Below are 15,197 nucleotides of genomic sequence, written 5' to 3'. Positions count from 1 at the left end.
GCCTCTGTAGGGTCTCATCTGACGCATACCACATCTAAGACGGTGCAGGTATCTTTTGCAGGTGCGTTGCCGTGGGGATGTTGCGCTGATATTCGATCAGCACTTGCTCAAAGGGAGCCTTTGGCACGTCAGTCCTCCGGGCCACTGCTGAGACGGATGCAAACGCTTTATTGAAGGGGTTTTCTAGTATCTGCTGGAAGGTTCTGTGCTTTTAACACAGAGGCCAAAGCTGCTGATGAGTCCTGCAGTGTTCAGTGAAATTCTCCAGGTCAGAACGTGTGGGGCTGTGTGACTGTCTCACTGTTTATGTGAAACATTAGCTAATGCAGTTTCGCCTTTTCGTTCTGTTCCTTTTCCACCAAAAACAGTTTTACCGTGACTGTTTTCTGTAATGCATGTGCTACTAATAACAGACTACAGCAAATAAGAAATGAAAATGCTGACTACTACAGTTAAAACAGAGGCAGTAATTTTAAAGTTATGCCCCATTTTCTGAAAGTCAGGCAACCTCTTCCTTTTCTCAGACTGGCTGCATGTGGCCATGTGACAGACTCCCATAGACTACCATGGTGAGAGCTGAATATTATTCAATTCATGCACACAGTTATCCCCAATGCATTGAACAGAACTCGTATCTTTGCTCTATAAATTGTCTCTTGTTGAGAATAATGAACTTCTCTGTGCAAACTGTATAGCATATGAACGGACTTCACTTTACACTTCACTGTGCCTTTCCTGCATCTTGAGCAGTGAGCTTAAAATTCCCATTAACACAAAACTGCATTTGCCTGTATCTCAGGGATCCAGCAGGGAAACTTCCTCAGCACGGCTTGTTTCAAAGCTTGCAGCCAGCCAATAAACGAGGCACTCCATTCTGTTAAAGTAAACCTAAGCAATCAAGTGATTTCCAAACGGCTGATTTATTTCAGAAATATATATTTTTACTCTGAATGAATGAAGAAATTCAAAGCTTACTCACTTCGGGGATTATTCGCTTCAGGGAGCTATTCCTGATGAAAACCAAGTGAGAAACAGCTGATATATGAATATTAAAAGCTGCATACACACAAATACTTGCATATGAAGTGGCTCTATATTATCTCTATTTTATTAAATTGATATATGAAAGGAGAGATTGATTCACTAATAAAATATGAATGACAAAGGAGCTCCATGCCAAATCGGTCTATATTTGCATATGGATGTGTTGTTGTTTTGTCTGTAGTTAAACTGACTGTTCATGTTACTAGTGACATAACAGGATTAAACATTGGGATATGTTTTTCTTTCAGCCACCACTGGGGTGGGGGGCATCATTTGGGTTCTGTGCATGAACCTACTGCTATGGTCCATTTTTTTTTTCCAAAACATCTCCTTGTTCATTACAGTTCGTCATGACAACCAGCTCCATGTTCCTTTTGTAAGGGTTATTTAAGAAAATTTAATTTACAAAAAGTAATATAATAAACAGACTCCCACCCCCTTCCCCCAAATCCAACACTTTAATTAAGAGTAAACGTGTCTCGGCAGAGTCCCTGTCAGCATGCCGGCTATCGCTGAGTGATTTTGTTGAGTGGTACTTAGCGTCTTAATTAAAAGACGATTCCTCAGCGCCTCCTTCACGCGGGCTGCCTGCTAACAGTCGACGCCGCGCTCAAAGTGATCTGCAGAAAACATTTCATTATATTCTAAAATGGAAGGGTGGGGAGTGAAACGAACCTCCCTGCTACCGCACAAGTGCCCAGCTGTCTGGGTAAAAGGCGCGTTTCGGCTGTTTTTGGCGTGTGCGCGCGCCAGCAGCCGCTTTTGTTAATATGCCCGATGCGGCGGGAGACGCTCGCGCTCTGTCACGCGGGATGTCACGCGGGACGCTTCGCTTCGCGCGACGCGGCCAAATTAAAAAAAAATCACGTTTGCACTCAGCGAAGCGTGGGAGGGAGAAAAAGAAGACGACTGGCGAGTTTCGACCGTTCTGGATCCAGTCTGGACGGGCTGGAATAATGCATGGAGCAGATGTTTTATTCAGTTTGCTGTGCCCCGGAGAGGGGCCGCGGGGTCGGGGTGCGCGTTCCCGCTAGCGCCGGCGCTTCCTCCTTCCCGCAGAGAGGCCGGGAGGGAGATCACAGAGAGCGCGCAGCGTGCGGCACGCCGGGGACGCCCGCGCCTTCTCAAGGTCCCGCGCAGGAACCCGTCCTACCTTAATTAGATCTCTAGGCAATCCTCAAATGGATATTCTAGCATTAAAAATTTAAATCAGCAGGAACATTTTTAAAATTACTACTCAGAATGATTAAAATGACAAATCCAATATGACTGCGACATGCAGGCTACTTTAGGTTTGTGCCTGAAGTTCTCTTCTTAAGCCGGCGAAGTTCTGCCTCATAACGGCACTGCCATAGGCAAGCCGCTCGGAGATTCAGCATTATTTATTTGCTTTACAGACAGCCTTTCTGTCGATTTATATATGGTCAATAATTATTATATTTATTAAAGATTTCTAAAGATATTTACTGTTCTGTACATTAGTAAGGGGTACAACACCAGTGCCCCACCCCAGAACAGGCCTAATAATTCCCCAGTGATGAGACCAGCTCCGTAATCGCTATATGTGTCTCCGGATGCACTCATATCAGAATATGAAAATTATTTTAAAGAGGTGGTTTTTCATGTAATCTTGGGGGAAGCTTGTGTGTGAAGAGTGTGTATGTGATGCAGAACTGACATCATCAAAACAGAATGAACAAATTTAAATATGCATTATAAAAGTCATTAGGTAAGAAAAACATCAGTGCACATCAGTGCTGTTTCACCACTGTCTACTTTTATTTGTTATTCTGTATGTGTCTATTTTTTATGTGTGTAAATCTTTGTATCAAACTGCTGTGAAGGTCTTGGAATTTACCTTTGCTCTGGACTGATATCTGGCAACTCATCGTAACTAACTCGGTAGCTCACTCGTCTTCTACTCGGCTTCTGTCCAGATATTAATATCCACTGTCTGGTAGAAGGGGCAGAGAAGGGGTCACCATTACATTACATTACATCATTTAGCACATGCTCTTACCCACAGTGACGTCCAAAAATAAGTGCATCACTATGCTAAGATGAGTTATTGAGAAATATTACAAGAGGTCAGTAAGATACTGAGTTAAGTGCTAAACTAGTGGAGAGTGCCTTTTTAAAAAAAAAACAAAAAAACAAAAAAAAAAACGGCTCTGAAAAAGCTCTTTGAGTATTTGTTGGGACATGGCAACCTTTCTATAGTGTGGCCAACTGAGCACTGACACGAGATGTACAGATAAAGCTGTGAGGACGTGACTACTACAGGAAAGTGTTGTTTTTAGCCCATCTCACAGGGCGGCCTTGATGAGTCCTGCCAACAGACTGTACAGCAGAACAGAGACACAGACACTCAGAGCTGCACTGAAAATGCCGGGGTGACACAGAGCCAGCTGGGCTCTCTGAGAGCAAACAGCCCTCCGAAATAAAACAACCCAAACTGAGCCAGGAGAGCCGAGGAAACCCAAACACCCAGAATCACGCAGAACCCGCCGACGGCAGCGCTGGAATCAATGGGAACGTCACAAATACCAGTCACTCTCTCACCGCTCTGGAGATACATCTGTGGTGAGCAAACGCAGTGCAGGCATTTCATCCATATTCATAGCAACAGCACATATATTTAGCCGCTGCATGTCCTGTGACACGGTCATATCTGGTGCCTCAGCTCAGAGCCAAAACGTGTGCTAGAACCTCAAAAAACATCTAAAAATAAAGAGCCCGAGACCAACAAAAGACCGCTAAAGCCGGTGACAGAGGGGCTCGCGTTCCCCCTGTGGAGAACAGCACATTTCTCTACCTGCTGACAGCCTAATTTACAGTGCCCTCCCAGACTCCTCCACCTTTCCCCTTTTCTGACCTCTGACCAGGGCGCGATGTCATTGCATTCAATGATAAATCTCCTCAGCGTAAGCTTGGCCAAAGAAACTCAAGGTTCCCAGGCCAGCTTAAGGCTGAGGACTTGCCGAACCGTGGACGCTGAGGAGGCTGCTCTTTTGAATCGTGGATTTTTCACTCTGGAAGAGTGTTGTTTTGAGGTTGGTTTAGTGTATTTTTGGTCGGGCAAAACAGCATGCGCTTGGAGAGGGCTGTGATGTCATGCCTATATCCTTGTGCTGAGGCACTGCCCCAGTCATGAGCATCAGCACATGAGCTGCTCAGATCAGCTGGTGTTTAGATCACCAGGATGGGTTGGCACTGGACACAGACAATTAGATTACCCCATCTGTACAATGTAAAGATTAGTGGACCTGGCTAGTGCCTGCTACAAACTGACACCCATGAAAAAATAGAAGGAATTAAAGAGCCTCATGCTCCATATGATTGATAGGGGCTATGGGATTTTCCACAAGAAATCCATCTTTTTAATGGCACAAATGAAAAAAAAAAATCATAAGCCCCACGTTATTCTTTTGAAAGTCTAAGTCATTCAAGTAATCTTTGAATCCGCGAATCCAAGGAGTGCTTTGTGATGTTTCAGCAGACATCTGACTGCCACCTTGTGGTTTCCTTGTGTAATTGCAGCTAGTACTGTTACAGACGGCAGGCAGTCTTTTCCTGCCTGAGTTTGATTCAGGCACATTAGAGCATGGCTATAGGCAAGAACCAGGGTATAAGGCATCCATGAAATTTAATATAAAATAGCACCGCATGATCAACAGTAGACAAATACTGGTTGTCATCAAATCAAAACAGCTTCAGCTTAATGGCCCAGCATCTCTAAATTGCTTATTGGTTTGTTGAACCGTAAATTTAAAAATATGATTAGGCTTTAGGCCCCGTTTATTGAATGACACTAAAGGATATCTCTGTGTACTGCTGACTTTAATCTTTTATGGAGGCTTTCTCCAGTGAGGGTTATACACGGGCCATATCAGCACAGATATATGGGAAGATATCATGAAGGTTTCATTTTCAAATGCTTAGATAAATTTTCAAAGGAAGAAATCATTATTCATGCTGAAAGTGTGTTCTTTGCTAAAGGGTAAACTCTAAGAGAACTCTAGTTATCATTTACACAAGAGTACCATACTAATTTGAACACAAAATTACTATATGTCTAGAATATCAACAAAATATTTGTCTTTGTATGGACCAATGCCGCTTTCACAATATATTTTTGCCACTGCCGAGACACAGTACTTAAGTGTCATCTCTAATCTCTCAATGACATGTTATGCATTCTTCCAACAGTTACAAAAATGCTACAAGGAGAAACTCATACATTAATGCAATATTTATTTCAACCCTACAGGCAAAATTAAAGACATGACTGCTTGTTCATACTTAAGTACAAGTCTCTTTTCCTTAAAATAAGCACTGGATAACATCATAATGCCAACAGAGCAGGCTACATGACCCATTTTGACTCATGAATATACTACTACTGCTGCTACTATTACTACTACTACTACTAATCATAATAATAATAATAATAATTTCTAGAGAGTAACAGCAGAAAGGGAGCTACAATCCTAAATTTAAGATTTAATTCAATTTTTGAGACTGACTGCCATAAACAGTTTTTTTTAAGATGACAGCAGTCAGTGAAACTATCTCTCTGTGTTGAGTTTGTTCTGGCGGTTCATTCAATGCCTCCAGCTCCACCTCAGATCCAGACCAGCTGTGCCAGCATGAGAATGTCAGTGGAGTTGAACTCATAACCAGGAAGTTATAGATCTGAACCCCAGACACTGACATTGAACCCTCGAATGAATAAAATTATGAAATTCCCAGTTGTCTGTCAAGATAGACAGGTAGATACAGAAAGATATTATACACTTAAATTGTGTGTGTGTGTGTGTGTGTGTGTGTTTGTGTGCATCTGTGATATATATAGTAAGAGAGAGATGTCTACGTAAGTACCATGTAGAAGAGGCTTCTGATAAGTATGCTTCTGAATAAATGAATACATGCTGAGTTATTTGAGCGCATTTGCGATGCGATGAGCATTTTGACACTGTAAACAGAGCAGAATATTACCCATAATCATAAACACTCCCAGCCATAGGGAGACCCCCTCTGCCACTGTTCACTCACATAATCAAATGATCAGAGGGAGCCTCAATCTCAGGCAAGCTCTTTATTTCATTCAGGTCACCTTGCTCCTCACAGCAGCACAATATCCGAGCCCAGAAAATTTCAATGTGTTATGTCACAAGCAGGAGAAGACGAGACCAAAAAAAAAAAAACAAAGAAACAAAACCAAACAAAGCAAGCAGAAACTATACAGAAAACAGCAACAAAAGGAAGGTGCGATTAACAGGCAGTGAGAGCAGGCTGACAGAGGAGGGGGTCAGAGCGCTCTGCAGACAGGCGTTAAACAGCCCAAACTGCCTCTGGGGAGAGGCCAGCTTAAAACATGATGACTGGGACTCTTTGGCTCAGAGAAGCCTGTGTGCACAGTGAATTCTAAGCAGACACGGGAGCAGGGGTTAAGGGGCTGATGCTGTAACAGTCACCCAGGAACTGCCACACAGAACATGGATTACCAGGGCTGGGAACAGGCCAGGACCAGGGGTCTGCTGGGTATTAGGACCGCTGATGGAGCCTCAGATGCTCTACACATGGACTACATATTCAGCTCTGTGCATGTCACACTGATAGCTCTAACTCTCTTGCTGAAGCTGTAAACCCTCTGATTTGCAGGCTGTTGAGGCGGGGTGGTCTAACACAGAACATCCAGAGCCAGCACTGCAGTACAGACGGCACCACAACCTCTCAGATGGAGGACGGTGCGTAACACCCCAGCAGAATATCTGGTCACGATATAGAATATCTGTGGCAGAAGACAGACACAGACACACGTAATCTTTCAACAGCCACACAGTCCCGCTAGTAATTTGCACCAGTAATTAGGCTCTGCTAGTGAAAGTCTGCCCTACTGCAGTTCCTCCCCCCTCCACCCCCCCCTCTCTGCTGGGAGCACGGCAGGGGGACGGGGCGGGGAGCAGGGTGGTGCCGGGATCAGGCATCTCCAGCGTGTAACTGGAGGCCTGAATGGGGCATTGCGTTGAGAAAGGCACCTGAAATTCTTCAGCGAATATTCATCTGTAAATCATACTGTAAATAGTGGTGTAACCAAAGGGCCACAGGTTTAGATCTCAGGTGGGTCATTGCTGTTTTCCTTGCCAAAGTACAAGCAGGGTATTTACTGAAGGTACTGAATGGTTCTGCAAATATCCAACACCATACGACAACACGGTATTTACTGAAGGCATTCACGGTTCTGTAAATATCCACAACAACAGGGTATACACTGATGGCACCAACAATTCTATAAATATCAAGCAAGGTACAACAGGGTTTTTACTGATAGTACTAACACTTCTGTAAATAATCAACAACAGGACATTTACTGAAGATAGTTCAGAAGATATCCAGTTATATAAAAGCATGAAATGTGATACACAGCCGATGTGTCACCGTGGATAAAGACATATACAAAGCCCATAAATAATGTAAATAAATGTAGGTTCATGGGAGAGTGGCTTTGTGAGCTAAAGGTGAGGGTCATGCAAACGACATGCATCAGGTGCTTTTCATGATCTGAAACACAGGGCTGTTACTCTTCTATTCACAAATACTCTTCTATCAGCAATATCAGGAATAAAGAGTTTAGCTCACTGAAAAGCTGATTTTTCTGTGTCTCAGCTGTTTGGTGGGTAATTGTGGTTCCTTACTCATTGCAAAGTAAAGCTGGAACATGGCTGGAAGTGTGCCATCCTTATCTTCATTTTGCTTTTCCTTTTTTTCCATTGCGACTTGTTGGTCAAACTTCTGTGAAATGTGTGGTAAAGATTTTTTCTCTTGCAAAAACAGAAATGTTTCTGAAATGCTCAGATGGGTAGTTTCTGCTGTGACTATTTTAAGGACAAGAATGTCTGAAACAGATTAAATCTTTTGAGCTATTGCCTACTATTCTGTGGCTGGCGAAACAACAGATTACTTACAGTCCTATAAATTCAATATCTGTTGACTGCTTTTCCTTCTAAGAAGCCCTTCTCTCACAGATACATAAACAAGCAAAAATTCACACACACAGTCATGCACAAACACATGCAAATGTGTATGCATGCAACACACACTACACATGCACACACACCCCGCCACATACATATACATGCATGCGCGCACACACGAACACACACACACACACACACACTCAGCCACACACACCCCGCCACACACACACACACACACACACACTCAGCCACACACACCCCGCCATACACACACACACACACAGGCTGTTTCCAGAACATCTGTCTTTGAACAGATGATTAACACCTCAAACTGAAAGCACTCATTGTGCCATGATTGAAATGAATACCCACCACAATGTGAGGCTGACATTACAGTCAGCTTTACAGCGCAGCAAAATGAGCTTAATCAAAAAATGTTGAAACATATGCAAACATGTTATTTCCATCTGAAATTATGCTGTTTTGTCAAACTAAAATGACTGGAATAGCAACCCGCAATTATTTTATGCAAATTCCTAATGTATCATTGAGCTACACTGCTAAATTTAAACAAATGAATGCAATCTCCAGAGAAACATAGCAGGATGCCTGAAGGACACCCTTTATAACAGCAAACTAAGTAACAGGAGGCATTTAATAAGCAAGACTAATATACTTTAGGCTTCTGTATATAAGACTACATAGAAGCAAAAGCACAGCTGGTAAATCAGAATGCACCATAGCAGCTCATCAGGTTTAGGTATGTTGCACTTTTTAGAATGCAGTTGCCTGCATTTCTCTAACAACTCCTACTGATGTTGCACAGGTATCCTTTGAAATACCCACAGTGTGGCTCTCAGAAGATGGATCTCCTGCTGTCTGAAAGCTGCAGTGAACAGCACTCAGAGGGTTTAAATCCACCAAAAACAGCTTTTGTTTTTTTTTTTTTCTTTTCTCTCAAAAACGCTGAGCAGCAGGAGATCATCTTTTTTTCTTTGTTTTCTGCTTTCGCCCTTTTGAGATTGGGCCCAAAAGCTGGCGCCCCGGTGGGCAAAATCCCGCGATCCGGGCCTGCACCAGGGCCGAGCCGGGCCATGCCAGGCCATGCCAGGCCCAGAGGCCACGTCTCCTCTCTGCCTGGCAGCGAGGAGCAGCCAGCTGAGCGGGGGAAGGCCTCCACTCTGAGCCACTCTGAAAGTGCCAATTACAGGCTTCTCCTCCAAATCCACAGCAAGCCATAAACCCCAAAAATAGACCTTAAATTACAGGATATCGAGTGTCGCTCCCCTCGTGCCATGCCATCTGCTGCCACCTAGAGGTTTGTGCCCGCTACTGTCTGATTTGAGGTGTGAGTTCATCAGTGCCTCCAGGACACACCTGCAACCACAGGTGGCAATGCAGGCAGCATCCTCATGGCCTGATGTGCTGCCAGTGACATCACAATCTGACAGCTTTTTCATCATTATTATTTTTTTTAATCCTTCCATCTTTTATCTTTACTTTACACACTTTTTTTCAGCTGTCACCATTCCTCCTCCTTTTAACTCACGATCGTGAATTCATAGTTTTCGATTTTGAACATTCTTCTGTTTCCACACTGTACTGTTAAGACTGAGGCATATTAAAAAAAACCCTTGTGGCTTTCATCTTGTATGTATGGATCCTGCATGTTGCCGTGGCAGCCCTGTAAATCGCTATGGATAAGTGCATCTGCCATACGAACAAATACTAATAACCTAATAACATAAAAGCCACGTATGGATCAAAAGCATTATTCGGGCCCATTCCCAGAAGGACTGCAGACCCAACAGCAGTTAAGTTCAGGATTCATACGCAGGTCAACATAGGGGCTGTTGTGTGATTATCTACACATCTCATTCAGGAAAAGCACTGCAGATTTAAAAGCTGTAATCTTGCCTTCTTTCATTTTGTGTGTGTGTGTTCAGTGTTATGTTATAAATAAACTGTGTCCTGCCTGTGACCCTCTGTTGGCAGGACCTTTGTACTATGCTCAATAACAGCAGTGGATTACTTCAGGTGGCAGCTGGACTACAGTCAGCAGCAGCTGGACCTGTACTTTCTTGCACTTGTTTCTCCTGTATGCTGACCAACCAGATGCTCTTTCAGAAAACAACGCTAGGAACCCTGTCAGGAACGCACGTGCGTTCGGAGAGTCTAGGTGCCTGTCAGTCAACACACAATGTTCCTGCCTGCCCTTTGTGACGGTCTTTAACATGTTCTTCTGAAAGGATTTCTGAGGGCGAGCATCATTTTAAAAAGCAGCAGTCACTCGTGAGAGATTTGGGCGATCACCCTGTGGTTTGATGATTGCAGGCAGTCATGCATCAGCACTCACACCCGGTGCACAAAACCAGCCTCCAGACAAAATGCCAAAAATTCCACTGCAATGTATGCGCGCGGCAGCTGTGCGGTGGATGTTCTCCCACCGCCGCTGTTTGGAGAATCTGTTTCTTTCACTGACGGCTCATTCTGCGCTGAAGGAGATTAGATTTTCCTAACAAAGCAGCCAGTTCTGCCGTGATGGAAAACCCAAGCACGGCTCTCCCGCAGATCCGAAAAAGTGGAGGTAAGCAACTTTTCACTGAAATCAATAATCCGCCGAGGAAGTCCCGCCAAAGGATGAATCATATTTCTCTGGCCGCGCTGCGAAAAAGTTTTGAATCCAGAGAAAACAGTGGGAGAGTAAGCGTTCAGCAGGCACCGAGGAAAGCGCCACCTACTGTTCATGATTCAGACAGATGAGACACGCACAACTTTCCGCTGTGCACACACAGCACCGTGCGTACAGCGCACCAATCAGTCATATTCACACACATCCCTCTGGCACTCTACCACAGCACCTTTTTCAGTGGCACAAGCCGACCGGCATCCTCTGAGAGCTCAGCCACATCATCCCTGCCTTTGAGAGGCAAAAAGAAAAACTACCCGTGAAGGAGGCTTGTACAGCTGTTAAACTTTAATGCCACGGTCATGTATTTTAAGCATTTCTTTAATTGTTGTGCGCCGAGGTGTTGACACTGCGAATCGCACTTCACAGGGAATGTGCTCCGAGGCCCGGGCCACTGAAATTGAAAGCGTCTCTCGCTGCTGCTTTGAGCAGAGATAATAAAAGGGCAGAGGGATGCTTCAGACTCCACCGGGGGCAGCGGATGAAAGCAGAAAATAATGTTTGTTGATGCGCCGGGCGCGAAGACGGCGAAGGGCCGCGGTCTCCCCTCCAGCCAGCGAGACGCGCCGCTCCCCCGCATATAAACTCCACATCCCCTCTGTGAATGCGTGGGGGTTTACTGCCATCTCTCACACGGCTGCAGATGCTCAGACACTATCCTCACGCTCTTGGGCTCTTGGCCTTTATCGGTCACAATGCAATTCAGCTTTGACACTGATAGATTACCAATGAAATAAACTAGATGGACTTGCAGAACTTGTAGAAAAGTTTTTTTTATGGTCACCAAACACCAGAAAACCATGTCTAAACATGCATTTACATACTGAGGTGGGAAAATCTTGCTCCTAATTGTTACGACACCACTCTGCAAAGTCACTCCGCAGACTTGAGCATGACAGTGAACATTCAAGAACATGCCAGTGTAATGCATGCAGGTAAGAGCAATGCAAAGACTGGACCTCACACAGAAGCTCTCCTCAGTCAGAACCCCCCCAATGAAAAGCTCGATCCGCGTACTCACCGTTCTGTGCGCCGCGGGGTTCTCGAACATCATTTTCAGGCTGTCCAGCGGGATGTCGAACCGCTCTATCTTCCTGGCGGCCTGCAGGTCCTCTCTGAGCACCTCATTAGCAGCGGAGTCTGCCTGGGAGCTAAGGGGAGTAGCGGAGGAGGTGGCCACAGCTCCGCTCACCACCGCAGATTCATTTCCTGATTGAGTTTCCATTGTTGCAGAAACCGTATCCCCCTCCTCTAGCTACAGAAAATGGACTATTGTGTAAGTGAGAGAGAGAGAGAGAGCGAAAGAGAAGTATGAACAGTAGCTAGCTGACAGAGCTACACGTCCTGCGATCACCACACAGCAGGAGAACAGATGTGGCCGGCCGTGAGTGAAACTCGGGGAGAAGAGGAGGAAAAGGAAAAACAGAAAACTTTCGCAGTCACCCCCCCGCCGCCCCCCCCTCCGCCCCGAAAAGCCCTATAAACACACACACGCGCACGCAGTCACACACAGACTCCCAGCGCAGCTGGTGGAGTTTCTCTTTCAGAAGCAGCCCACAGTCTCTGTGTAGCGGTATCATGCAGCTCCCACTGGCATTTTAGGAAAGGGAGACTGTTGAACTGAACCGCCCTGCCGCGGGCCCACTGCCAGGACCTGCCAGGCACACCAATCAAACTACACCAGGGCCACCAGGCCAACCCAGGACCAAGCCCTCCTGGAGTGTCACTCCCTCCCAATCCAATTCAGTTAAAAAACAATGACTCGGGCCACCACAGGAACCCTAAGTGAAACAGCATACCTTTAAACAATAAAGACTTTTGGCTTCACGGACTCGCAGAAAGCCAAAGCCGCTTCCAAAAAGGTCTCACTGTGCCAGTCCTGCTCTTTCTCACTCCCCTCCCTGCTTGGGAGAGAGGGCCGGTCTGCTCTCGAGCCGGTGCGGGGACACTCCCTGGGGAACCTCGCCTGGCTGGCAGGAAACAAGGGGTGGAAAAAAAAATCTGGATTCGGATCACACCCCCGGCCGTGACACTGGGGAGCCCAGATGCCAGGATGAAGGAAAATTCTATTATTTCCCAACAAATGATGGAAGCCCCGGAACAATTAACCCCCGCCCTGCCTGTCACTCTGATTGCAGTTATTGTTTCACAGCGACACCCTTTCCCGAGGGCGTGTTCCCTGACCCTGGCGCCTGCTGTAAAGGGCCCCTGCGGCCATTATCCGAAATATTATCAGTGTTTTACCCTTAATCTCTTCACAAGTATATCTAATCGGAGCTCGACATTCATTTTTAAGTGTGAGGGGAAAACTCAATGCCCTTGCCTGGCGTAAACGTTCAGTTGAACCAAGCACATGCAGGAAAAAATAAACAGCCCCTGCAGGACAGAGACACATTCAGCAGAGCTCCTTCCTGAGTCTGGCCTTCTCACTGAGCCAGCCTATGCACCGAAAAGCTGAAATAACAGTGTGTGTAACACTAAGGCACGTGGTTTTAATGGTCTTAAAATATCTTTTCTAGCACCCACTTTGGGTTGCGCTCTGGCCTGTCTGGTGCCTTTCACAGTCCGTCCAAAGCTGTTGTGTCAGGTTTACTCATCAGAGAGCCTGGTACACTCTGACTTCAGTCTGCTGGACCAGGCAGCAGAGAGTGACGGAGCTGTTGGCATATTCTGAGCATCTGCGTGCCAGTGGCCCCTCGGCTCACACGGGCAGGAGCGTGGGAGGATTCCCTTTCATGTGACACAAAGACGGCGTGAACGACGTGAAGGTTGTCAGCGGCACAAATGGCTTCACAAAATGCCTCTGCTAGTCACTCAGTTTCAGTTCTGATTTTAGCTTCCCTGTGCTGTTCTCAGCTGATCCCACAAGCAGTCATGTAAAGTCTCATGCTGGACACTTCTGCTCAACTTCAGTCAAAATGAAACGCCGGAAACAAACAGGGGAAAGTGTTGTGTACGCAGTGTAAGCAGTGTGAGGAAACCTGGCACAGGCCTGCAGTTCAGGGACAGCCCGCACTCAACTGCCTCACTCACCTCACACATGCCTTCTCCACACAGGAAACAAACGGGTAACGAGGCAATTTCACAAGCACATCAACTAAAAGGCGAATAGGTATGCCTTCAACAAATTAAACCCAGGGAAAGCGTGTGTTTGGACACATTTGTACAGGAGCCCTGCTAGCGCTGTTGATTAGGACATGTCCTTAGCGTGTCCTGATAAGTAGTTTCCCTGGGGTCCATTCACAAACGGTGTTTCCAGAGGAGTTCAAGCTCAGCCCAGCCTCACGTGTTAGCAGATCATATTTTTAGGTGACCCGCTGATGAGTATCAGAGAAGCCCTCAGTGCCCTTTCACCTGAGTGGTCTTACCTTTCTGCCCCCGCGGTCCCTCATGCGGATCTTTAGGAAGAGGAGAGAGCCGGAGCCGGGGAGAGATCGCATCATCGTAATGAAAGAGCCGTGAGGGACGCATCCGATAGCGCCGCGCGGACCTGTGCGGGATGCATTATTTAGCGCAGGCTGCGCGGCCTTCCGCAGTATCCCGTATCCGCTCTCTGCGCTCGTCTTACGCGCTCACACACACACACACACACACCAGCGCTGATCTCCCGCCCCTTTAATACACTGCCGACAAAGTCACTGCTGAAAATCGTCTGGACTCTTATGTAATCTCTCTATATTTCTGCTATGAGCAACTGCACTGTACTAAAACAAACTTGATTTCTGCCTTTAAAAGTCACTCACCTTCTCTCTATGACTATAAAGTCCATACATACTATAAACATTGATTTATGAGTTAAATGGAGTAATGCCTTGTTATTATTATTACTGGATAACAGACCACAGCTAACGAGTAAATAAAATGGCAAACGATACATTTTTATTTTCCAGTGGTACGTACATTTGTTACATATAAACACAGCATATCCTCATATAGAGACCGAACTGAATGTGGTCACAGTACAGCTGACGAACTCGTCTCCGCGCAGAATGCCATGTAGACTGAAATTATTTATGTAGAGGGGTAATGCAGCTGCCAGGGAAAGTATTTATCAGGGACTGTAACAAAAATAAATTAAAAACAGGTCTACGCCATTCCAATCTGGCAAGACAAATAAAATAAACATAATTTATTGTGTGCAGTGCATAGTCCCCACATAGTTCCCCAACTGATACCACAGATTTAAACAAGATTAAATCCTCAGATGACCTGTGCCAACCTTGCCAGACCTATGCTCTCAGTAACACTGACAACACATGCACGGACCACAGTCCCGCTCACGCTCATGGACAGAACACACACCAGCGCCAAAAACCACAGCAAGTTTTATTTCTGAACAAAATGAACCGAACAAACATAGAGCCCCAATTCCCCAAACCAGGTAGGTAAATTACACACAAGTTATTTCATGTGTTTAAAATATTAACATCAATATTATTTTCAATCTGCATATTTAAAGGTCTGTTCAGGCCACTGGATTCATG

At 45.6% G+C, this 15,197-nt stretch overlaps 1 protein-coding gene across 1 annotated transcript in view; it reads right to left on the bottom strand.

Annotated features, from left to right (window-relative positions):
* The window catches only part of xirp2b (xin actin binding repeat containing 2b), a 49,756-nt gene extending 37,725 nt beyond the window's left edge, over positions 1 to 12,031 (bottom strand). The window contains exon 1 of the mRNA XM_036545926.1: positions 11,735 to 12,031. Coding sequence (XP_036401819.1) covers positions 11,735 to 11,938 — 204 coding nt within the window. The 5' untranslated portion in view covers positions 11,939 to 12,031. The remainder of the gene's footprint in view (positions 1 to 11,734) is intronic.
* Between the last annotated feature and the right edge of the window lie 3,166 nt (positions 12,032 to 15,197).

Source organism: Megalops cyprinoides, chromosome 14 (genome assembly GCF_013368585.1).
Source record: "Megalops cyprinoides isolate fMegCyp1 chromosome 14, fMegCyp1.pri, whole genome shotgun sequence".
Classification (NCBI taxonomy): Eukaryota; Metazoa; Chordata; class Actinopteri; order Elopiformes; family Megalopidae; genus Megalops; species Megalops cyprinoides.
The sequence above is the reverse complement of the archived record's forward strand: the minus strand, read 5'-3'. Positions and strand labels throughout refer to the sequence as shown.